General features: G+C 34.6%; 1 protein-coding gene across 2 annotated transcripts in view; it reads right to left on the bottom strand.

The window, feature by feature from the left end:
* Positions 1–5,587: 5,587 nt before the first annotated feature.
* Edil3 (EGF like repeats and discoidin domains 3) overlaps positions 5,588–27,542 on the bottom strand; it is a 486,419-nt gene continuing 464,464 nt past the window's right edge. For both annotated transcript variants that reach the window (XM_031360541.1, XM_031360542.1), the window contains one exon: positions 5,588–8,451. In XM_031360541.1, coding sequence (XP_031216401.1) covers positions 8,302–8,451 — 150 coding nt within the window. In that variant the 3' untranslated portion in view covers positions 5,588–8,301. The remainder of the gene's footprint in view (positions 8,452–27,542) is intronic.

Here is a 27,542-nt window from a genome sequence, read left to right as displayed (position 1 = left end):
AAAAAAAAAGTAAATTTTGTATCTAAAAAAAAAAAAATAACCCATTTATTCTAATCTACATTCTGTCACATGGCTGCTTACCTCTGCTCACGTACCATGAGTTCCTCTTGTTATATCTTCCAGGGCCAATCTCCTGCCTGGCATTCTCCTGGAATCCTTTATGCCTCCTGGATATCCCACCCTTTTCTATAGGTCATAGGCTTTTTAATTATCAGGTAATGCACCCATACAATACATAAGGTATTCCCTCTACCTTCTATGTGATTTATTTAATGTCTGTATTTGAGCCTGGAAGTTGCTAGACATTGAAAGAGTAGTTGCTTCCCTTCATAGTTTCATGATTGAGACTGTAGCTCATTGTTATAACCCATATTGAAAGAAAGTTTCATAGTATGTAAATATTCAGGGAAAGACAAAATTAAAATTTAAAATAAATTTGTATTGAAAGCTTTTGGCTTCCAGAAATTGAAACATTGTCAATTAAACTACACTGAACTTTAGAGTGTTGGTGTTAACATTTTTACTGGTGACCTCAGTATTTCATTGTTTCTACATAGATAATCAAATGATCATGCTTTTAATTATTGCTTTGATATATTTGGTATGTTACTTACCATATGAAAAAGTATGCTGCCAAATATATCTCAATAGTTTGTTGAAGAATCAGTCATTTTAAAATTAAAGTATAATCATATAGTGATTAATTTTTAACCATTGGTTGATTATTTAAAAACCACATTATTAAGTATTAAAGATTCATTAAAATATATAGGGCTATATAAGACATTGTAAAATAAACAATTTAGAACTGCTAAGCTAGAGGTAGTTTACTATTGTGTCCATTCTTGTTTGCAATGCAATACATTTTTAACATTGAGTTACAACAAGAACATAAATATTGAACTGTTACTGGGTAGCTATGAAATCTTGGTAGATACCAAAGTCCTACAATTTGGTCAAATTCTAGCGTCTTTGACTTCTGTTTCTTCTCTTAAAAGGAGACCATATATTAATCTACCCTTCTTAGGTTTGGCATGAGTAGTACATGTGGTACATATCATGAGTCATTCATTAGGTTTGATTTGTTCAGTGTTACCTCCTTCATGTGCCTTTCCTACTCTGTTGCATTGACTGGTACAAGTTCTTATGTTGCTATAGAACATATCCAGTTTGTTTCCTTTCTTTTATATCAAGAGTTCCATCCTATAAGCTGAGAGCCTGAAATCAGATTTTTTTCATCTCTATACTTTCACATATATTGGCTGGCACAATGTAAGTGCTTCCATTATTCTGAATTAATAATTAACAACAAAACATCAGTTGAATACTCTTAAACTTTCCTAAAGACCAATCCCACTGTTTGAGAATTATCTTATGTGTGAAATATGTAACAGAAAAGCTATCAGGAATATATCAGGGAAAATCCAAGTACAATTTAACATCTCACAGGATATGAATTATAGCATAATGCAATCATTCAGAGGTATAAATATATGGTATTAAATTTGAGATGAAGCACACACATGATTTTATAGATTGAGTTTCTAGAATACATGGAAAGTTAGAATGAGGGTATGGAGGAGATGATATTAATTTTTAAACTGGAAGCAACTATATAAAGTCTATTCTAAAATTCTTTAAAATGTATTAAGGCAAACAGGAAATCCACTGTCTTCATTATATTAAAACCCAAGTTGAAAGTCTGTCATTAATGTTGACCCATGTCCCACAAATCTACCTTCAGGTGACATTTGACTCTGATGTTTGCTCCATAACAAAATCTAGAAGGACGTGAACAAAGGAAGAGTCAGTGTCCCTACATAGTATTTTATAGAAAAGCAGAATAAAGAACCTTGCCTTTTAGGTAAAAGAAATACACACAATTCTCTGCTTGTTATGTTTTATTTTCTTTTTAGAAATCCTTTCAGGTTTCTAGCACCAAACTTTTCTCCAGCTCAAGCCATAAGCAACTTCCCATTGATGGGATCCATCTAATTCACCCTGGAAACCCATGCTGGCTACTAATCATTCCAAAACCCTGTGGCCAACAAACGCCAACTGCTGTGTACAGGGCAGCTCTGTTGTACTGTTGAAATGATTCTGAATGTTTATGGTTGTGTCCTAAGGTTATAAAAATAAGTTGTATTGTGATTGTTGTGTCAAGAACAAATATACAGTCAAGGCTATAATTGATAAAAACAAAAGTAGTTATAAATATCCCTTGCTCTTCCCACCCCTCTATTTCTTTTGTGTCCTAGAATATAATTTTTTAAAAAGTTTCAGCTCACTAATTTATTTGCATTAACCATTTGAATTATTATTTTACTGTTATTTAAATATATACTTGGAGTCTCAGGTCCCATAACCAAGCATCAGATCAGCATATTCATACCATTTAATAGGTATCTTTGGGATGTTTCTGATGTATGATAAGTAAAGAAGTATTTACTTGATATATATAAGCTATAAAGCTCCAAAGCCCAGGAAGCAAGTGCATTTATTGCTGCCTTTGTCATTGGCTACCATCAAGGCCTTTGCTTAGCTTCGTAACTCTTTTCCTCAGGCCCAGGCAGAACATACTTTGGCCTTTAAACACAGTGGCAATCAAGTTGGTCAGATTCACTGGTCTGTAGACCTTTCTTGCTGCAAGGAGACACTGCTTCATTTTATTTGCTTTGTCCTTTGAATGTTTCCTATATGACAAAGAATGGAAAACTATTGGAAGGGAAAGGAGAGAAGTACAGAGGGTCTCGAAATCGAATAGAAATATGTAGCACTGGGGGATGGGGAAACTGGGGGTAGCCACTAGAATGTCCAAGACTCCAGGGAATCGAGAGGCTCCCTGGACCCAACGGGGATGACTTTAGCCGAAATACAAGAGATAGAGCTTTCAGAGACCACCTCCAGTAGATAGGCACGGCCCAATTTGAGGGATGGGACCACCCACCCATATTAAAATTGTTAATCGCAGAAGTGTTCCTGTCCAAAGGAAAATGCAATAGAGGCCATCCAGAGATCGTCCCACCTAGGGGTGTATCCCATCTGCAAACACCAACCCCCGACAATACTGCTGATGCCAAGACACACTTGCTGACAGGAGCCTATTATGTCTGTTCTCTGAGAGGTTCTACCAGCATCTGACCAGTAGAGATACAGATACTCGTAGCCAACTACTGAGCCCAGGGACACCAATGGAAGAGCTAAAGGAAGGGCTAAAGGAGTTGAAGGAAATTGCAACCACATAGGAAGAACAATATCACCTAACAGGACCACTCAGTGCTCCCAGAGACTAAACCATCAACCAAATAGTAAACATGGAGAGCTCCAGGGCTCCAGATATACATGTAGGAGAGGATGGTCTTATCTGGCAACAATGGGAGGGGAGGCCCTTGGTCCCGTGGAGGCTCAATGCCCCAGTGTAGGGGGGATGTTAGAGCAGTGAGGCAGGAGTGGATCAGTGGGTAGAGGAGTACCCTCAAAGAGGCAAAGGAGAAGGGGAGAAGGAGGATGTAGTGGTGGGTTTGTGGAGGGGTAACCGGTAAGGAGGTTATCATTTGAAATGTAAATGAATAAAATGATTAATTTAAAAAAAAAAGAAATGAGTGGATCTAGGTAGTCTGTTGGTCGGTGTGATTTTCACTTAAATCATTCCTGTTCTTATCAGATCTAGACAGTCGACTACATCTATCTTCCTGTTGATGTCAATATCTGTGCTTATGTGATTGTCAGAATCTCATATCCTCTCTGGCCATGGGGAGCACATTGTTTGAATGTACCACTGGTCTCACTGCTGCTAGTCCCATGCAGATGGCAGTGGGTTGAGCTTACTTTGCCATTCATCAGTGTTACTAACATACTGACGTGTAGGCAGACAAAGGGTGTCATGGGGGTTTATATAAATATGAAAGAATATGACTCATATCTTTTAGAACAAAATTCTATCAGAGGCAATCACCATGCCATGCTTAACAATGAGATGTGCTAACCATTTGCTGGTGTGACTACACCATCTTTCCATATAAATTGTGCTTTCAAATGACTCAGTCAACTTCTGCAAGTCATGAAAAACATAAATGAGGTGCCTTTTCCAAAAGTGTTCTCTCTTTCCTGCTACCAAATTCAGCTAATAGAAATAACTCTTTGAGTGAGTGTGACTTGCCTACTGTGGAAAGAACTTTCCTTGGCAGCAATGGTGAACTGCCCAGTATGAATTATAGGTAGCTACTAGAAGAGCATCAAAGAATCTTATTTTCTCCTTCAAAATCAATAGAGAAATTGCTACTTACTCTAGGCATTCCGACTTTGTAAAGACAGATGTGGCAATGCATTTTGTTTCAGAATAGTTGAGACATTTTTCCACTGGCAAAATGTCCCAATCTTTCTCTTTCCCTCTTTGAGTAAAACTCTCTTTGCTCCTCAAAAGCAATATTGTCACAAATAAACAATAAATTGCCTTGTTCATTAACTTTGTAAAAACCAATATTGGTAAAAGAGAAAACCTTATATTTGGGGCAGTAATAGTTTTATTTCTTGAACTTTGAAAAAATTTCATTTATTTAGAGTCATGCATTCAAAACTGAAAAAAACTAAAATTGTAGATATTATTTTTTAGATTGTACTGATTGATCCTATTATTTATCATATTTTTAAAGAAGTTTCCAACTAGTCAGGCTTTTCTCCTTGGAATGCTAAGTATTGATCTTCTTTTTGCATCTTGTTTCAGCTGCTCCTAGTTGAAGATTCTCTGCTAAGTAATCTGCTATCATACTGAAAATTTACCCCGTATAGTTCTTTTCATAATTCATTAGCAAGCATATTGAGAATGTTCCCATAATTGGTTTTGCTCAATAAAATACATTTATGTATGCTTGTGTATGCAGAAATAGGTAAAAATTGGAACCCCACTGATCCATTCATATTAAAATGCACTTTGATAGGAACGTGTAGGTATACAAAATCATGAAACTTGATCTAACAGAGATCTGCTAGAAGAAAACACCTTTTTCTATCTTTAGTTTTGCTCTAATTTTTTAATCCTAAGAAAATATTGAAGTGTGAGAATTACATATGTTCTTTTTACTGGTGGCTTCTATGAATAATCAGAGAAAGACTGTTCATAAAGAAGTCACATGTTCAGACTTTCATTAAGCAATAGCTGGAGTTAGAGGCTTTTTCATGTCACATTGCTGCTATTACCATCCAGCTTCCTTCAGTACACTCCTGAGCATGATAATTGAAAGAATAATAGAAGCAATAGAAATATTGTATGCATAACAATAGATTTTTCAGTCTTGTAGTATACTACTTTAAATATATAATGGGAGAAAAAGATTGGATTATTAATATTTTTCAAATTTTCCTCAAATAAAAAAGTATGGATAAATTTACACATTTTAATAATCTTGGAAAAGCCACTTTTGCAGTCTTATATTTGAAAATAATTATCCAATTATAATCTCTTTTTCTTTGCCTACTTAGTTAATCTATATAAATAAAAATTATGCTATGTATGTGTTGAAGGTTATGGACATCCACAGACAATTTGTATATTTGTATACACATGTTTAAAACACAACTTCAAAAGTAACACAGTTTTTCAAAAGTTTATTTTAAGTTTGAAGACTAGACAGGATCATACTGAGTTTACAACATCCTACATGATTTAAGTATATCTACAAAAAAAAACATTGGAATTTTACACAGCTTGAAGGTTTGCAAAAGTTATGTGTATCTTAGTTATTTCTGTCCTTACAGACACACCAGACGACAGCATTCAATGTTATATTTCATAATTTGTTATGTAGCAAAGATATAGTCATTAATACCTGGTCTTCAAAATTCATACTTATCTTTATGAAGACATTCACAGAGAGAAAGTCAACACTAAAATAGGAATTAGTGTCTGTGACAAATGATTAGACTAAAATATGCATGTAATGGACATTTTAAAAATTAATTCATAATTTCCTAAATTATAAAATTAAGTCATGATAATTATGTAAGATAGTGAAGAGTAGGGAATTCCATGTTTTGTGCATGTTTGTAAAATTTTATTTGCAAATTAAATGAAAAATTCCTGTTTTGACTTGAAGCCACTGATACAACTGTTACACAAGCTACTTCCAGATATGTGTCATTAAAATTTGTGCAAGCACCCTTGCAGACAAACGCATACCCATTGTGCATGCTATCCTGTAGGTAGCGCATGGCGCCAAGAGGGAGAAGGGAAAGCGTCTCACCAGCTTTCTAAATAGTAACAGATGCCATTGTTAACAACCCCTCTGGAGAACGCATTCTAAACAGGTATCAGCAGCACCACATGAAGTCAAGAATAGTTTTGAAAAGTATTACAGCACAACATATTATTCTTTTTTTTCTGGAATCTTATATTAAGGATAAAGAATCTGCAAGGGAAAACACCTACAAATTCAATAGTATGGTTATCACTGATAGAAACAGGGACCATGTCTAGACAGAAAATGTACTTTTAGGGCATAAGTGATTCTATGCATAGCTATTTTAATTGAAAATTCTATTTTAAATATTCTATATTGATAATTTTAAACATTTTCTAGGACAATAATATTGAGGACATAGCAGTTTTGTTTTGGGAAAATGTTGAAAATCATTTAGCATCTTATATGCTGAAAATCAACAGATTTTTAACAAATCTGTTGCAGTAAGCAGGTGGGCAAGGGGAAACACTAGGCCTGACAGTCGTCATAGAATAATGAATTTGTTGTCATTTAAAATGATAATGTTTGACGTTCTCTTTCAATTCTTCACTATGATTGAAGACTGCTTCATATTTACATCACTGAGAGATGCTGTGAGCACGTGAACAGACAGGACATAACAGTAGTGGCTTTCCTTATGCAGCACACATATTAAAGACTAAAGTAAAATAAAATAGAGCAGTGTTGTGCAGTGCTTTAGAATTTCATCCACATCCACCCTTTCCTTTCCTGGACCTTCAATTTAAAACTCCAATAATTCTGTGTCAAAGCCTTATAAAATAAATACGCATTAAGCTTATAAATTAGGTACGGAGGACATTTATGGAGGCAGTGTGAGCTTTAATTTGAGACATATGTCAATGATGCCTCCATTATCAATAACAAATTGTTATGATAATTGCTTAGTTTTTCTAAGACTTTTGAAGCAAAAGAAATAAAAATCAATTATCATCCTGAAGATCGTTTATGACTTCGTCATTAGTAAATACATTGCTTCTCACAAATAATTATGCAATATGTTTTCTTCAGAAACTGCCACTGGTTTTAAACAGCATTGAAATTTTCTTCTCACAGGAAATGTGGAAATTCTCAAAGAATCTTGAGTGCACTTGACCAAGCTGTGCAGCATTAAGCTCACATACTTTTGCTAATGCATTAAATACACAGATAATGATTTTGCTATTTCAAAGAAATGAAGATTTAAATTCAAGGGCCATAGTGTTTTTCTGTTCTTTTTCACTCAACGGTATCAAGGATTTCTCAGAAAGCTTTTGGAAATGAAATGTATACAGCTTTCTTCAAAAATGAAAATTTAAGTTCAATGTACTGATATTTGATATAGAGCCATTTACTGATATCCAATCATGTTCAATGTATATTGATACATGTTCTGTGTATATAAATAAATCCAATACTTTAAGGTTAAAAAAAAGGGAGAAAATGTAATGACAAAGTATATTAGCCTATTTATGTAGCATATAAATAATATAAAGTGAAACATAAAGAACTTAGTATTGTATTGTAAATAAAGAAAATAAAACTGGAATTGTCATATTAATGGTCCTGCATATCAAATATTTTTCTCCAAATCTCTATAATACACACTAACAGTGTTAGGCACAGGGAAACAATCAAGATAATCCAAATCCATAACAAAAAAAAACTTATTGCTAACATTGTAACATTTTATAAGAATTAATTGAACAGTGACCATAATTCTCCCTTAACCTTTCCATCTGATGACTATGAGTTTTTCTTTTTAACTTTTGCTGTGAAAAGGAGACTTGCTCTGCCTACTATACTTCAACCAATCTATAGAATTCAGAGAACAAGGAGAGAAATTCACAGACAGTGTGATACTACATAAGAGAGGTGAGCAAAGAAAACCAAATTAAATTACTGAAAAGGTAGGCTCAGAACTCCTAAAAAGACAGTCAGTAGCCTACCATAATTTGAACACTTTGAAAAAAACAGATACAGTTTCCATCAGATTTGCACAGTTCATTTCATGGAGATACTTCTAGGAAAATAAAGAAAAGCATTGTGGGATGTGTGGTCCCCTCCTTCATTCCTCCTCTGTGCAGCCCAGCAGCTCTGACCTCAGGGTGATCCTTCCATACCAGGACCAAGGAAGGATTCTTATGTGTCGTGCATAGATGGGAGGGTCGATGACATTTTTCCTGTGAGTGTCATTGTCAAAATTGCCTTGAAAAACCTAAAAAAGAAGAATAAAGAACATGATCTCATACCTCTTTCCCTCTATAGATGTGTTCATTTTCTGTTTTGTAGTACACATGATACATTTATGATACATGATAAATTTAAAATTGGTAACTTATATTTGGGGCAGTAATAGTTTTATTATGTAGTACACATGATACATTTATGATACATGATAAATTTAAAATTGGTAACTGCTCATTTTATTTTTAAATGTAATATTTTACATATTATTTATTGTATAAGATGATAAGAATGGATACATACAGATGCATGGGTGTTTGTAGATGCACACATGCATGTGTATATTGGGTGTACATAGGGTCTGAAGTCAACGTCACTCTTTATAGATGTTTCTGTTTTTTGAGACACTGGCAACTGGAATTCATAGACTAGGCTAAAATGATTGGTCAGAGATTCCTGAGGGAATCCAGTTGTCTCCATCTTTGAGGCACTGGGATTACAAGCATATATTACCATGACCATGGTTGCATTTTCTTGGGGTCCTGGAGATCAAACCCATGTCCTCATACTTGTACAGGAAACATTTTGCCAACCAAGCCATCTTTCCACTTTCTTTTCTATAAAACATATTGTAGCTATTTAAAACAATTACCTTAATTTGAGTTTTCATTATTTAATTTTAAGAGCTAAATTATTCAACAACTGATTTATTATGTAGGAACATATGGCTTTGTGATGGCTGACTTGATTATAAGACCAATGAGACAACTGAGAATAAAATTATGAAAAGAAGAAAAGACGAAGGGTTAGATGAAAGGAAGAAGTGAGGAAAGGAAGGAGTGAGTGAGAAAGGGAGAGGAGAGAGGGACAAAGAAAAAATCCAGAATGTAATAGAATACTTAGCCCACAATTAATTGTGTCATTAATTAAAGAATGTTTAAATATGGTCTTCTAGAATAAGTAGGTTAACTTTTTGTTAGTAACCAGGAACCTGGAGAAATACACACACACACACACACACACACACATGTATATATATATACATACTTCTCTAATGCATTAGGCAAAGTAGTGGTGATTGGCAGAAACAACAGAGGATGGAGAAATAGATCAGCAGTTAAGGACACTAAGTGATCTAGTGATCTTCTCGATGATCTAGGTTTGAGTTCCAGCAACTTCACAGTAGCTAACAACCATCTATAACTCTGGGTCCAGAGGTCTAATGTCCTCTTCTTCCTGGCTCTACAGGCACTAGACACCTATAGGTTGCACAAACATATAAACATATATGCATGTAAAATACTCATGCACTACTACTACTACTACTACTACTACTACTACTACTACTACTACTAACTACTACTACTACTAAATGCTGATACCCATATAACCTGAGTTTCTGAACCCTGTCTAGGGTCAAGGAGAATAAATTTAAGACAGAAACACATAAATTGAAGCTAGGACCAAGTAGGGATCTCTGCCAGGTACCACCTCTATTCCTTTAACTACTTAGCATGGTTTTAATGTAGAGCACAAGGGGATGAATTAGCTAATCTCTGTACAAGGTCTCTGTGGGTTAGCAGTCTCAGGTCCTAGGCATCCCAGAGGAGGAAACTGCAGTTGCTAGTCTTTGTATGCACTGATCAATCTCCCATATACAGTCATACTCCCTTACTCCTACTTCCAATGAGAGATTTGTTGCCTCTCTGGATCCTGGTTCATACAGGTATTAGCCAATTTTGTCATGGGTACTAGGTCTTGGAAGCTCTTGACATGGCCATGAGCATATTAGGATACACATTCACTCAGAACTTCACTCACTCAAGGCTTAGTCTGCTTCCTGTGCAATAATAAATTAAAGCAAACAATAAACAAACAAACAAATAAACTGAATATTTGGTTATTTTTTTGGTGGATCTACTAGAAGATCACCTGCCATGCATGGCAAACACAAAGTGATTTCTCTATCAGGTATGACCACACATTTTTAGTTTGACAAAAAAATATATCTTCAATGGTTAATTTTTGAGTAAAAATTTGCTGAATAAAATACAGTGGAATGCTATATCTAGAATCTACCACATTTGGACATCCAATATTTATTTACCTAATAGATTTTTTAAAATTGTTATTATTTTCAGTATGGATTTGGTCTGCAATAACCAGGGAGGAACTCTTTGTCAATTGAGATGTTCTATTAAGTAAAATGTTGCTATTAGAAAAATCTCACTTGTTGAAAATTTAGTATGTAAACAAAAATCTTGTGGTAAGTTGTTATGTCAAACAACAGAAGACATGAGTATATACTTGTGTTTGCCAACATTTCCTAATATATTCAGTTGGATTCTATTGACATAAAATTTTAAATTAAATATCAAATCTAACATCCAACTTTCTCAAAAAATGGGGTATGGTATTAAACTGAGAATTCACAAGAGAGGAATCTTGAATGGCTGAGAAAAGAAAATGACCAGAGAAATGCAAATCAAAACGACTCTAAGATTCCACTTTATACCAATCAGAATGGCTACAATCAGAACCTCAGGTGACAACATGTTTTGGAGAGGATGTAGAGAAAGAGGAACACTCCTCCATTGCTGGTGGGATTGCAAACTGGTACAACCACTCTGGAAATCAATCTGGAGGTTTCTCAGAAAATTGGAAATAGATCTACCTGAAGACCCAGATATACCACTCTTGGGAATATACCCAAAAGACGCCCCACAATGCCACAGGGTCATGTGGTCCAATATGTTCATAGCGGCCTAATTTGTGATAGCCAGAAGCTGTAAACAACCCAGATGTCACGTGACAGAAGAATAGATACAGAAAATGTGGGATTCAGCTCAAGGGGAGGTCCTAAGGCCTTTCACTACTACTGAGGCTATGGAGCACTCACAAAAATGGACCTAGCATGACCACACTCCAGAAGACCCAACAAGAAGCTAAAAGAGTCAGATGCAGATATTTGCACCCAAGCAATGGACAGAAGCAGCTGACCCCTGTGATTGAATTAGGGAAACACTGAAAGAAGCTGAGGAGGAGAGCGACCCTGTAGGACTAGCAGTCTCAATTAATCTGGACCCTGAGATCTCTCAAACATTGACCACCAAAAAGCCAGCATACACCAGCTGATATGAGGCCCCAACACATATATAGCAGAGGACTGCCAGGGGTCTGAGTTTAATCAGAGATGGTGCACCTAACCCTCAAGGGACTGGAGCCCCACGGGGTTTAGAGGTCAGGTGGGGTGCGTGGTGGGGGTTGAAGACATCTTCGTGGAGACATGAAGGTGGGAAAGAGGTATGGAATGTGGAACAGTTGGAGAGTGAACGTGGAGGGGAGGATTTTGGAGTGAAAAAAGAGAACACAATGTCTATATTTGAAATAACTGAGTTTAAAGTTATTAGTGTGCATTGCAAATCTTATAATCATTTAAAAATATAATGTTCAAAATAGTTTATATTATAAAGTGTATTTTATTATATATCATAAATTAAAGTTTTATACCATATTATAAAATAGTTTATAATTTTTTAAAGAAAAATAAAATGGAAAGGAAAATACAGAAAAAGACAATTTCTTTTTTGTCTCTACTTCTATAAGGAGCTGTCAAGCCTCCAAATGTTAAATTATTATATTTAGTTCTTTATAAGATGGAATACATTAGTTGTGAAACTGCTAGTAGCTATGAAATTTCTGATATAACATAAAAAATCATAGATACTTGGACATTTATTTAAAAAGTAAGTGAAGCTTGAGAATACATGATAATTTATAAAATTCATATCTACAGAAAATTGTACAGATTTATATTTCACTCATTTAAACTTTAGTCAGACAGAACTGGAAATAGTTTATTTTAGAGGGTTCACAGTAGCAACGGCACAGAGCACAAAGCATACAAAGCATGAATTTGCTTGTTTTTACGAAACATCTTGTTCTTGTGCTAACACATAGCACATGTCCAGTACTTGGTCTCTAGCACAGTAGACCTTGCTAAGAGTGCAATTTCAATGTTTTACCCGTGAAAGCAAAGCAAACACAACATTTCTGGCTGAGTTTAAAAAAGTTGTAAGATTTCAAGAAATATGTGATTCAGAAATCTACTTTAATTAGGATCTCTTAAGGTGGTGGAAAATACTGATTGCCCATAAAGAAGGGAAAACTTCTTAGATAAGACAGTTGCAGTGTGATTTCTAAAATTTTGAAAAAAAAAAGTATGCACGTTTGAGTTTAAGAAGGAGGCTAATTGGCTTATGACAAGTTTGTTATCGTCTTCAAACATGACAATACTTAGGAGATCTCTCTAGCCTTTCCTGTCATACGAGGCCTCCAGTAAAAGTTACTCAAGATGCTTTGAACAGGCTTCCATAATTGCAAATTAACAAAAGCAAGAGGGTGGGGGAAGACAACTCTAAGCCTAGTTGAGTTTTAGGATTTTGTTTTTTTTATTGTAAACTCTTCTGCGTTGCTAATAAAAATTCAAATCAGATTTTAATAAGCATTCAATCCTCAGCACAGACATAATATCATATAAAATGTGACAATAAAACGCTCCTTCCAGCAACACTTTTATGTTAAGATGAGACTGACATTAGTTTCTACAGACCAATGTCTATTAGACCACTGCATGTATCAACCAGAAGCCATCAAGCACTGTGAAGGAAAGTCAGAATATTCTTCGTGATACTGTCAGAAAGGCTGAGTCTATCTCAGCTTATCTTTGTTGCTTTTGTTTTAAGACTGGTGGTTTTTTTTTTACATGACCGTGGCTAGTCTTCTGAAAAGCAGTTCAGCCTAGAACTCCCAAGTTCTAGGATTACTGGTGTTCAGTATCACTATGTCTACCATTATACCTCAGCTTCCGTAAGTCCTAAACTGAAACTCTAATTATGGAGGAATAGATCATGTGTGTGTATGTGTGAGTGTGTGTGTATATATATGTATGTGTATATTTATGTATATATGTCTAGGTGAATATATGTATATATGATGCATACGCATTGTACATATACACATTATATATACATACACAGATATATATAATATATGTATATACATACATAAGTATCAAATGTGTGTATTTGTATCTAAACTTAATAGATCAAAAGTTTTAAACATTTTTTCTATTGTTCTAGTGTTTTAGAAATTTTTCCTGTCCTCCAATACTGACGTACTATTACATTGCTTTCCCCAGGCTCTTCAAGAATTACTCAGGTCACAGTGGCTACTTCTTTTGTCTCTGGCCTTCTGGCCCTTGTAGACTGCATTGAATCTTTTAGGATAGGAGGTGATAAAAACCAACTCTAGAATGGGTGAGTAAAATGTACACTTTTTTTGCATACTACATCCTGTTCATTGTGTTAGCATAGGTCTTGTTCATTGTGTCACTATAAGCACTCCATTAGTTTTATTGACTATCTGTACACTTAGCTGATGTGCTTAAGAGAGAGAGAACAAGATATATAAAAAGAGTCTGCCAGGGAAGGGAAACCCATGAAATCTTAACATTATGGGTGAGTAAACAAGACTTGAATAATGACAACATCAACTGTTGGGCCAACCTAGATAACAGAAAGCTTACAGGGACCAGTCCTGCACAAGTGCAGATGGAGGGAGGATTAGTCTTTCCCAGATATCAGCCCTCAATTTGTTATCAAATACCAACTGGTAGTCCTAAAAAACATATACAAGCAACATTAAACAGACTCAAGAGTTGTGTTTATTAAACACTAAGTAGACTCATGGAGTCATCTTTATGTATTTATATGTATATCTGTATGAATGTATAATCATAATAAAGAATAAGAGGCCATAAGTTTATGAGGAAGTCAGGATACATGGGAGAGAAAAAGTGATGTAGCTATATTTTAATTAAAAATGAAAATAAGCCTACTTTAGAGTTAAATTTATGAAAAAAAATCTACTTGGCTAGATAGTAGCTTTGCCTGTATGGTTGGGAATAGAAGACAGAACTTAAAGAGAATTGTACATTTAGGTTCACCTGTCCTTTCATGCAGTGGAATTATATTAGAGAAGTCAAATATGACCTATCATTTCTAGCTCTTATTCTCAGGAACCTTGTTTTAGTCTAATATTAGCCATTAAGCAATTAAATCTCAGTTGAAGAAGTGCATATCTTCTAGTGTCAACTGCTCTCCATATTTCTTTTTGTTATTACATATAGGTGGGCCTGCCTATGTGTGTATGTGTGTGTGTCTGTCTATCTGTCTGTCTGTCTCTCTCTGTTTGTTTGTCTCTGTCTCTCTGTGTCTCTGTCTCTATCTCTCTCTTTCTGTGTTTGTGTGTGTGTATTTAGGGGCAGGGAAAGGCCGTGTATGCACATATGGAGATCAGAAGACAACTTACAAAGTTGGTTCTCTCTTTCCAGTCTGTTGCTCCTATGGATGGAATTGAGTTCCTCGGGTTTTGTAGTAAGGTTCCTTAGCTGATGAGCTATCCCACTAAGCCTTGCCTGCACCCACCCACTCTATTGCTTCCATAAGACATATCCTACCCCTGTCAAGTTATGATTCATTAGGGAAGATATACATTTAGATACTTTGAAGGTTTCTCCATTTTTAATTAAAAAATTTTATTTTGTTGAAAGAATTGTCCCTAAATCATTTCTTTTTCTCCCCTTTCCTCCTGTGTTCCTTTCTGTAACTCCTCAAATGCACAACTATTCATTTAATTATTACTGCTACCTGTACAACACTAAGGGACTCAGGGGTGTGTGTCTCTCTGTGTGTGAAGTTTTTAATTTGATTATAAGTTCTTCTTAACCTTGATCCCAGTGTTTTATGATCAATGAAAGCAGGACTTTGACCAATGAGAGCAAAGGTATTTCTTTCTCATAATAGCAGTAAGAGAAAAATCTTTAGAAACTGACATTTAGTGTTTCAAGTTGAATACTCATGCTTAAAAATCTCTGGTATTTCATCATTTTTGATAATGCTTATCTGAAGTTCAGATCATAGGATGTCCTGTGTTGTAAGTGTGACTATTAACTAATTCTACATAGCATGTTATAAACAGATGAAAGGATAAGTTTGCTGTGGATATATTTGGAACAATGCCAATTTATTATTAGAGATTCTTGACTTTTTCATTCTTTATTAAGCTTGCAATTTTCCATTGTAATACTTGTAAAAAATACTAAACTAGACACATAATTTTTATTAATCTTCATTTTATATAGTCCTTGCCATTGTAAATATTTATAATGAGATTTGTAATAAAATTTTATCTATTTAAAAGTAATGGAGACTTAGTGGACATTAGAATTTAAATATCTGTGTCATAAGTAACTATGTACATAAGAGTGTGAAATTCAACTTTTTGTGGATGACCGTCTATCTCATATGCTTCTTGAAGTAATTTAAGAACCATTAAGTTGTTGCTTAGTTAATATTGCTTGGATACCTTTGTACTTTCAAAAATTTATAGTATTGAACTGAATTGAATCACAAGATTTAACTATTTTAAAGCCATATTAAAATTTCACAGTATTAAAATATGTACAGGAAGTTAAAAGAAATATTTTTATTTAAATACTGTGTTGAAATACATATTTTATTTAAATACTCTTATTTAAATAAATAAAATTAATTTGAGTATAAAAATAATTTATTAATTTTATAAATTTATATATTAAAATTTTTAGCTTTATAAATATAAAACTTCTGTCATTGTTCGCATTGTGCAGTTTCTAATCAAGTCTGATTCTTTTAGAATAGACAGACTCTAACTCAGACTCTTATTCAGGAAATTCAATTTTCTAAGTAAATTTTCCAGCATCCTAAAACCATTTCATGATTGAGTGGCTAGTGCATCATTTTTGAAGGTTTCCTTGCAATCAATTACAGTAAGCCAATGAAGCTCTATAACAAAATTAGTCTAAATATGAGTACATTCTTCCAATATAATAATGAAATAAGAATCTACATCCTAGGGAAGTTCTAATATACTAGGAAATGTTTCTTTGTAAAATAAGGCATAATGAGAACCTATTCTAAGAGTTTCAGGCCATCACTCTGCACAAGAAAAAGCTGAGTACCAAGGAGCGTGAATATTATAGGATATCCAATAATGCTGTATCAAACACATGAATATATGTTTATATATGAATATATGGGAAACAAAGATGTTGGAACATCTTCCATCTCTGTTTAGCCACGTTGGAGCTACTGCCTTCCATAGTTTCAGGTGATGTAATTGCCACCTAACACATCTTGCTAGGCATTAACAATTTCTGCTAATGAGGCAAAGCAGATTTAACATACCAGGGGCCTAATTTTACATATCTCTACTTCAGAAAATACCATGTATGTATGTAGTTTTGAGATCATGTAGATAAAGTAGAAAATATTGTATTTCTGTACTAACTACTATATCTAACATATTTAATAAGAATTCAATGTTTCTCTTTCCCAAAATATCATCTCATTCTTTTTTTAGTATGTGGTATATTAAAGTACATTTTTGCCTGGAGTCTATTCATAAGTGTTCTTTAAGACAAACAGTTAACTAAAACTTCTGTAAGTAGGTGTCCTTTTGTAGAATCCCGGAATAGAGGAGCTAATGCTTTCCTAGTAGTTTTAGATGCAAGCTGTTTCAGTAACACACTAGTTTAGCTTTGTATAATAAAGTATACATTAAAATACTAATATACTCTAAGAGAATTCTGGTCTTTTCCTTTAGCTCCTTTGAGGTCAACTGCAAGCCTTTGGATAGTTGTCTATCATGAAATATTTTTGTGCTCATGCGGAGTGTGGGACACATTAAATAGTCTATGTTAGCTCTGCTATTTGGCATTTGGGTCAGCTTCACTGTTGAAACGGCTTTCATGGACTCTGCTGCATATAACACCTCATTTGGTGGATTTCTATCCATGTTATTTCACTATCAGAAGTTAACTATGAGACTGACACTCTAAAATATGATCTGTGTATATTTTCATAAATTCTTCATGTCTGAGGGTGGTATTTGAGATCACCCGTGTTTATGTCAAACAGAATAAGCTTCGAGAATCCTAACATTTGCACTGTGATATGGAAGGCTACAGGCTTCCAAGAAGGTTTTTAAATGTTTTTTAATATCGATAGTTGTAATAAGGAATGCTAGTTCCAGAAAGCATTGTGTTTAGGACTTTCCCAGTACCCAGAACAGTCTACAACACATTTTATAGTTCAAAACTAACTTGACATTGCTCTCTGAATAAATTCTAGTATTACAATGCAGTGGGTTGTTTTTGTTTATATTTTGTTTGTTTGTTTTTCTCTTAGATAAACATTCTAAACGCAAGGTCTATTTTATACTCACACTTTTATTTCAACTTGTAGATGATGTTTATTATCATGGATACATACCTAATAAATATGACCAGTAGCTAAAAATCACCTATTTTTCCCCTCGCGCTTTGGTTTAAAAATGGTTCACTATCTTTATGCCCCTGCATTCCTTTAATATTTTTGCAAGAGCTTATAAATTTCTTGAAGACTATCACCTTGGCCCCATCTCTTTATGTTTAATTTGAAGCCACAGTTTGCTGAGAGCCATAGAACATGGTGACACATATAAGATGTTCTGTACTATAATTTACATTGGATTCCAACTTTTTATCTGTGTTCCTTTCAGGATGATGCTTTGTTCCATAAGCTCTTTTACAAACATAGATCCTGCTTGCTTCAGAGATTTGTTTGCCTCTCAAGCTCTCAATGAAATTATACGAGGCTTTCAAACGGCCTGTCCAGAGATTTAGTTTCAAACTCCCAACTGCAGAAATGTTTTACTTTAAGAAGAAAGTGAAAAGAAAATCTCTGGGACATATTTTTTGCTATGTTTCTCCAGTGCAAAAATTAGTTTGCATCACTAATAAACATGTGGAGTTTCTGGAAAACTATTTGTACTCTGGCTGTTGATCTCAAGTAGTTTCTTGTGACTCTAAAATTTGCATTTTATTCTACTTATGTAAAAAAAACCAAGGTTTTATTTTACTTCAGGCAGTTCAACATTTCTCTAAATTGCTGTGGCTTTGTAGCACGCTCCAAGTACATCTAAACCCAGATTATATTGCACAATTTAACAAAAACAAAAACTAAGCTACATATTTGATGGTTACCTAAAATCCCTGAGGCATTATTTTCACTAGTTTGGTATTTCTGTGAGGTCTGATTTTCTGTTTAACATGAATCAATAGATATTCCAATACCATTTGTTGAACAATTTGCTTCTGTGTTGTTCCTTTTATGTTATCTACATGTTCTGTCCCTTCATTTCATTCATGCTAAGTTCCATACATTTTTTTCTCGATTCTCGTATAATTGACATGTCAAAAGCTCGGATGACAGTTAATTCTTGACTGGGAAACAGAATTCTATGATGACTGTCAGAATTCCTTCTCTCATAGGGTTTAGGATTGTTTTGAGAGAGAAGCAAATAGCATGCAATTGACAGCGCTCTTGAGAATTTGAATTTTTCTGATCTCTCACAGAAAGATTTAATTCCTAAATGTGTAATATTAAGGAATAAGTCGTCTCCTGTCATATAAAACTCTCCATTCCTAGCAAAGTTCATATTAGGTTTTTCTTAGTTTATTGTAAATAACAAATTGATTAGGAATTTCTAACTTTTGTTTGCCCAACCAAATGAATGGCAAAATGCACAAGAGCTACTTCCATCCCTGAGGAAATGGTGTTTCCTAATGGAATTAGCTTCAAATAACCAGAGAACATATAGCTTTCCCTTCCTCCTCCTCTATCTGCATACCAGCAGGATGACACTACCCAGTGTAGTCTTAAACTCACAATCCTCCTGCCTTTGCCTCATGAGTCTATTGATAATGAGATTATAGAAGTGCACATCATGGCCAGCTATATGGTGTTTATAAAAGAGCCTATTGATCCTCAATAAGAAATTCATACTCTCCATTTTGATTGGTTATGGTTTTCTGTCATGGTCTCCAACTGTTACAAAGAGATATTTTTTGAATCAGAGTGAGGATTAACTTATCTGTGGCCATAAGGACAAATGTTTAAAAGGAAATTAGGAATTAGTCTGGAATCTATGATATGGTTAATTTCTAACATTCTATAGAATGGGCAATATATATATATATATATATATATATACACACATACATATGTACATATGTATATATATACAAGATATATATATATATGTGTGTGTGTACACACATATATGTGTGTATATATATCATGTATATACACACACATATATATATACATACATATACACATATATGGTGTGTATCCATGTAACAGTGATTAATGAAGGAGGTCATAATTTGAAAAAGAGCAAGAAGAAGTATATGGATGGGTTTGGAGGAAGAAATACAAAGGAGAAATCAAGTAATTACTTTATAATATCAAAAGTAGAAAAATAAAAACAGAAATTCACACTTTCCTTTGTTATTAAGTTAGTGAGCCCAGAACAAAGACCCAGGGGAACATCATAGCGAAACATTGTTTACTGCTATTTTCCTTCTAAACCTACTGGCATTTAGAATGCTCAGTCAAAAAGTCAGCAGGTAGGACACATTACCATATTTAACTTCTTTTATGATGAAAGCTGCCTTAAGTAACAAGAATATTCTCAGAATATATCACATAAGATGATAGCCTATAAAGATTTATGAAACATAAAATATTCCATTCTAAACTGTGGCAATATATTTAAACTATCTGCCTTCTGGCACTCAGATTTCACTGTCAAATGAAATATTCCTACAAAAAAAGGAATAGTATTGGAAAATCATCTGCTTTCCAAAGATATCTCCAAAAGATATTATTAGGAGCAGTCAGGAAAAAAGAACAACTTTATTTTTTTCAGTTTTCACACCAGAAATGTAGAAATGCTTTTTTTCTTTCCTTTAAAAGTGCAGAGCAACCCAGGCTCTCCACTGAATCTCAAAGCTCATCTCCCAGAGTCTCTTAAATCACACCAGGTATTTTCTATTTCATCAGGACAATTTGTGGCCTGCTTCCAGCCCTTCATATCTGAAATACAAATTGCAGGACAGTGGAGAAATTGATGTTTTGGTAATTCTCATCTGACATTAGTATCCTTTCCCTCCTTTCAAATCTCTTTGAAGAGTTTCACCCTACCTTGGTAAGAACTAACAAAATACAGTGCTGTGTGTTGGAACATAGAAGTGATTGAAACATTCAGTCATGTTGCTTCTAGGCCAGATTGGTACTTAAAAGATAAAATGCTAGAGAGCCAGAGAACATCTACCTGCTCTTGGTGGTCAATTGTGATGTGAGCTTTACAGTGGAGTGTGGACACGGGGGGATGCACCTGTGTACTTTCCCCAGGAGCATACAGAAGGAAGGCATCCGCTCTTATCTGCCCTCAGCTTATCCATGAAAGCACAGGTGCAGACAACAAACCTAGGGAGTCTGTAATGGAGACAAGCTGGCAAAATCAAGTATTTATAGTATAGTTATATTTAAAAATCCATTGTTTATCTGATCCCAGTGTTTTAAGTATGCTGTCATTTTATTGGCTCAGTTTGGCAAACCTAATTGAATAATAGAGTGGGTTCTTCCCTACGCTGAGCAGGTATTGCTTTGGTCTGAAGTGATTCTTATACCTTTTCCTTGTAAAACTAATTATTCAAATATAGATAGTATCAGGAAAAAGCAAACCTTACTACTTTATCATTTACAGGTATTAGAGTAATATTGAAATTAAGTAAAGAAACAAAGTATAATATTGTTATTTAGAAGTAATAACTTTTTAAAATTAATGTAGGCTATAAGTATCTCACTTGCATGTAATGTTTTGTTTTTCCTAGCTTTATGGGAAGGTAGGAAGTGGAATCTCATCTGTGTTCTGAGCTCTAAAGTTTGCACCCAGATTCAGGGATGCTCCTCTTCTGTGTTTAGATAATCCTGGCTTTACCTTTTCCAAGTGATTTTTAGAAATCAATGTTGTGATTACAGTGACAAAAGAATGTTTTAGAATTATTTTTATAAACTTTATTATTAAAAAACACTAATTTTTAAAAACATACACTAAAATTAAGTGGACTGAAAGTCTGTACAAATGAGCAAACTTCTACAGAGTTAGAATTGACATTCAAAACAGAAGTTGTGGAACTTTTTTTTTTAATTTTATGCTTTAGTATTGACTATATTATATGCACACATCCATCAACAAACCCAAAATAATTCATGACAGCAAAAATCTGATGACAATGAGACATGTACTGTCTCTTTTAAAGAGCTCAGATGGCTAAGCCAAGCTTCAAATGTTCCAGAACGTGCTATACAATTGATTCATTACAGAAGTATGCAGTATTGATATATTGTCTACATGCAATTTTAAAAACTAAAGCAAATATTTAAAAATATACTAAATGGGTAATCTCAATGGGTATGGAAGATTTAGGAATCCTTTTACAGTTTACCATTACCATTACCATTAACATGGTCATATAACAAGTTGCTTTTATCTTTTTTGAGACTGAAACTATAAAAAGCCAGAAGAATAGCACATTAATTAGTCCATTTTGAAAATGTTGAAGAAAAACTTTAATTGCTGAACATATTGCTGCTGATGGCATGTTGGTGGATAGTAAAACTGACGATATGTACCACATAGAGCTATGCCCTTGAGTGTTTTTAGGCTCAAATTATAAGATATAGTTAGCATTTAGTTTTTGATAATTATTTTGCTATGGAATAAGGATCAGAATGCCTTTTGCCTGTAATTTGGTCATCAGTTCTTGTTTCAGAAGCAAGAGTATGTGTTCTTTCAAAGTCAAAATAGCTAGTTACTCATGCTCTGTATATGAAATTTAATTATTAGGTTTACAACAGATAGATCTTTGCATGTTTCCTAGTAAAATTACTAATAGTTTTTGTTTCAGTTAGTATTTCTTATCTACATTATGTTCTTTACTGTCAATTAATAATAGCAATCATTAATTTTAAATAATCTATTAAAGTTGCTGATCCTGACTATTCTGTTGGAGGCCCATCACTAATAAATATTTTATTATGTAAATATTTTCAGTAAATGTTTATAATAGGAATGGCTTTTCCTCAAGCATAGTCTTGGCAGAATAATGAGTAATATCTTCTGTTAAAGAATACTGTCATATTTCACTATGTAATGTGTCTAATATCATATAAGCAGAATCGGAGAAGATGCTTACAATCTGTAATATGGGCATGTTTATTGATTTACAGTGAGTGATGAGGGAGTAAAAATATAAACTGTTTTGTGTTTCTTTTTTTCTAAATAGAAAGAAAGAGAAGATATGGATTTGAGTAAGTGAAGAGGTGCAAACAGGCAGATTTGGAGAGAGGAAATCTCGATGAGAATATCTTGTATGAAAAAAATGTCCCCCCTCTGCCAGAAGTGAAGGGGAGGGGTATGGGTATAAGAGCTCAGCTAGGGGGGTAGTCAGGAGGAGACCAAAATTTGGGATGTAAATAAATAAAATAATGAATTAAACAAAAGGAAAAAGTATTTTCAATCAAAGAAACAATTTCAAAAATATATGAAATAAAAAATAAATTTTCTGGACATTTGAGGATTCGGAAATTAATACATTAATATGTGCAAAAATCAAATATTATTTTTATTTATAACCATTTTTCTTTGTTAACGTTGCTAGGGTTTTTCATATGCATTGTTTTAAATCTCATGGAAACATCTGTTAGCAAGACAAAACACATGGTAAAAAAAAAAAAAAGTGCTGAAAACCCAAGATACAGCCCCCAGAACTCAAAAAGGTCAACAAGCTGAAGGGCCCAGATAGTTTATCAAATACTGCAAAAGAAAAGTTCTGAGTTTGGGTGACTGGCATAAAATAACAACAGTACAGGGTAAGTATGTCTTCATTCTTCTGCATTTTTTTTTTCTGTAAATCTCTTGAAAATTTAAACTGAATCACATCATGCTCACCTCAATCAAATCCCATCTTACAAATTTGTGTCTGGTCTGTGTCTATGATGGTGGTTTGTTAGCACTTTTATTCTATTCTGTTTTATTTTTTTGTTTTATTTTCAACGATATTGTTGTTGGTTCATTTTTAATCAAAGAAGTTTAAAAAGTCTAAGTGCTAAGATTAAAATTTTGATCTGATGTAAGTAGTTGTCTATTTTATACCACCAGTCTTTACTTTTAGAGAACATAGAATACAAAGAATTCTCCTAGGAAACTTGAAATCTATTTCTGAATTATAACTAGCTCCCCACAGTGTCTACAAATAAATTGAATGGCTCTTAGTCAATTCATGAGCGCCTCACAATAAGTGGCCTCATGCTGTGCCTGTGGCCGGCCCGTCATTCTTTATAGTCTTTTATTTCCATCACCCAGAATGCTGTTTTCTCTACAGCTGTAATTATACAAGGCACTATCAACCTTTCTTACCTTTATCTCATTGCCCCCATGCCCTGCTCTCTGTGTCCCTTCCTGTTCTTTAAGCTTTCTCCAACGTAGATGAGAGAGCATTAAGCTCAGTTGGAGAGGTCCTTGGTGCTTCTGTGAGACACAAGGCTTGGAACAGCTTCCCAATATATTCAGCTGTCTCTTTGCATTTGTATTTGCATCCGGTCTTCTATGCTGTTCCTGACCCTGGACATTCTTTTCAGATATGTTTCTGAGGAGTGAGTCCCTCTCATGGCTTTGCATATGTTAGCAATATAAGCAGGAGCTGGTTTACAAATTCAAATTTGGTCAACTAGCTGATCACTGTCCATTAGGAAAAAGTATATCTAAATACCCATTTTCTTTCACTCTACTGAATCATATCTTCTATTTGTAGATATTCTCTATAGGTGTACTCCTCTTTAGATAAATGATAGGTATTGTACTAGTAGGAGTATGCCTTTAAAAGCTATAAATATATGTATGATATAGAAATCTATAAGATATATATCAGCTATAATTTAACTGACACTAGACATGTGAGTAGGCCAAGAGTCAGCACAAAATGTTGATATCTAATGTTTGGCAAGCTCCAAAGTCAACATTGATATAGTCTAACATTATTTCTGGTAGAATGCCAATTTTTGTTTAAATGTCCAAAATGGTCTTTAAGTGAGGTGCCTGAGTCTTTGCCTTCACCATCCTGCCAGTATGAGCCTGCCGGTCTACCTGTGTGCCTAATTCCAAGTGGCCGGTATCCTGGTTATATATTGGCCTGTGCCTCTGTATATGTGAGCAATATGGGCTGGTGTGTGCCTCGTGGCATCTGTCTGTTGTCTAAAGGCTTCTGTGCTGCTGAATATGTATGGCTTTTCAATTTGTAGATTCTCAATATCTTCAATGTCCAGCCATCCTGCTCCCTCCTCCTCTCATGGATTCAAAGCTTAAACTTCACAAGGCATTACTAGATTACCTTGCATTTGATTTTTTAAAAAATATTTTTATTAGATACTTTCTATATTTACATTTCAAATGATATCTCCTTTCCTGGTTTCTCTTCTAGAAAAACAAAACAAAACACCCTCAAAAACCTGTTCCTTCCCCCTCCCTCTGCTGACCAACCCACCCTCTCCTGCTTCTAGGCCCTGGCATTCCACTAGACTGGGGCATAAGGACAAAGGGCCTCTTGTTGATGCACGGATAGGCCATTTTTTGCTACTTATGCAGCTGGAGCCATGAGTCCCACCATGTGTACTCTTTGGTTGGTGATTTAGTCTTTGGGAGCTCTGAGGGTACTAGTTAGTTCATATTGCTTTTCGTCCTAAGGGGCGGTGAACCCTTCAGCTCCTTGGGTCCTATCTCTAGCTCCTTCATTAGGGACCCTGTGCTCAGTCCAATGGATAGGTGTGAGCCACTGCTTCTGTATTAGTCAGGCACTATCAGAGCCTCTCAAGAAACAGCTATATCAGTCTCCTGGACTTGGTGATTAATTATGGGAAGGATTCCCAGGAGGGGCAGTCTCTGGATTGTCCTTCCTTCAGTCTCTGCTCCATAATTTGTCTCTGTAACTCCTTCCATGGGTATTTTTCCCCCTTCTAAGAAGGATCCAAGTATCCACACTTTGTTCTTCATTCTTGTTGAGTTTCTTGTGGTTTGTGTATTGTATTTTGGGTATTCTGAGGTTCTGAGCTAATATCCACTTATCATACCATGTATGCATACCATGTGTGTTCTTTATTGATTGGGTTACTTCACTCAGGATGATATCCTCCAGATCCATCCATTTGCCTAAGAATTTCATAAATTCATTGTTTTTAATAGCTGAGCAGTACTCCATTATGTAAATGTACCACACGTTTTCTGTATCCATTCCTCTGTTGAGGGGCATCTGGGTTGTTTCCAGTTTCTGGCTATTATAAATAAGGCTGCTATGAATATAGTGGAGCATGTGTCCTTATTACATGTTGGAGCATCTCCTGGGTACATGTCCAGGAGGGGTATAGCTGGGTCCTCTGGTAGTGCATTTGACTTTTAGTATATACAGTTCAATAGACTACCTCTCCCCTCTTTTTGTGTTATGTCTCCCCTATCCTAACTCAGAAGGCAATGTTATGAGAATATTGTGCCTTGGTAGGAGACTTGGAAATGGGCGTATTGCTAGGATTCATTCTTTTATTTTAAAAAGACCAGAGAGAATATTTGTTTCTTATGTTGGGAAGTTCTACCATTTATTAATCAGAAAGTATATCTTTCCAGATGTTAAAACTTCTAGTATCTTAATCTTGAAGTTTCCAGCATGTAAAAGTCAGAAATAAAATTCTACTTTGTATAATCTCACCAAATTACTAGACATGTTGTTTGTGTCTTTGTTTATTCATTTAGTTTGCTTCTATAGAAATGTCTCAGCATGTATTCTAGGCTGATCTGGAAATACGCAGGACTTGCTAACTGGGAAGTAATTGTTATTCTTCTGCCTCATACTTAATCGTTAGTTTTACAGGAATGATCTATCATGAATACATGATATGTTCTTTCAAAATCCCAGACACATTAAGACTCATAGATTTCATGTTTTCACTAATTATTTTATCACTGCCTATTATCAGTAGTCAGTTTTGATGAACCTAGTTAACAATACAAGTGTACTTCTTTAAAAATCTTCATTCCAATGCCATCATTATTAATAGTAGCATGAAGCCATGGTGTTTGCAATTAGCTGCTCTTATTCATTCCTTGGAAGAATTTTTTTTAATATAATCTAAAACTAAAGAAGTACCAGCTCATCACTGATCTTTAAACTCTATCAAAACAAAGACATTCTCAAGAAAGTCTTCAAGGATGAAAATCCAGCAATTATTGTCTGTTGGAAGAAGAACAAATGCTTGCAGATTGTTTTTAGGATTACACTGGTTTAGTAAATTATAAGCTATAGATTCTCCTCTAGTAACGATGGCTTCACCAGCACCGAGTACTTAGCTAGGTTTTCAGTACTAGACATAATTTCTCTCTTATTGGGCAAGTCTTAAGTCCAATTAAAGAGCCATTGGTTACTGCCAAGGTATGTGTGCCACTACTGTACCCTTAGGGTACAATTAACTGGCATGTCATTCAATGATATGATTCATAGGCATCATATATGGGTAGGAAACCACTACCGAAAATTAAAACCAGTCAAAATGAAGAGGTATGGATCCCAGTTCCAGTATTTACATCTATAAAACACTCCTACACCTAAGGCTGAGAGAACATTATGGAAGAAGGGTCATAAAGATTGTAAGAGCCAGAAGAACAGGAAGTTTGCTGTGGGATTTTTGTCTCCTAAAAAGAGCAAAAGCTACACTCATAATGACTTAATATGACTGCCTAAGCCTGAACTAAACAAGGATAATACCATTAGACATGCCAAAGTAGAAAGGGAAAAGCCCACGAGGCTTCATTCTACACAATGAATTATACACAACTGAGGAAAGCTTGGAGTGGGAGAGGTGGTCTTTCCTAGGAACAGTACACCAATTGCTTGTATAGTGCCAAATTGTAAGCCTTAGAAACATACATACAAGTGACATTATTTGGACTACACAGGTTATATTTAGGAGGAGTATATATAAATAAATACACACACACACATACACACACACACACATATACATATACATATACATATACATATACATATACATATACATATACATATACATATATATATGTATATAT

Source organism: Mastomys coucha, unplaced genomic scaffold (assembly GCF_008632895.1).
Source record: "Mastomys coucha isolate ucsf_1 unplaced genomic scaffold, UCSF_Mcou_1 pScaffold8, whole genome shotgun sequence".
NCBI lineage: Eukaryota > Metazoa > Chordata > Mammalia > Rodentia > Muridae > Mastomys > Mastomys coucha.
The sequence above is the reverse complement of the archived record's forward strand: the minus strand, read 5'-3'. Positions and strand labels throughout refer to the sequence as shown.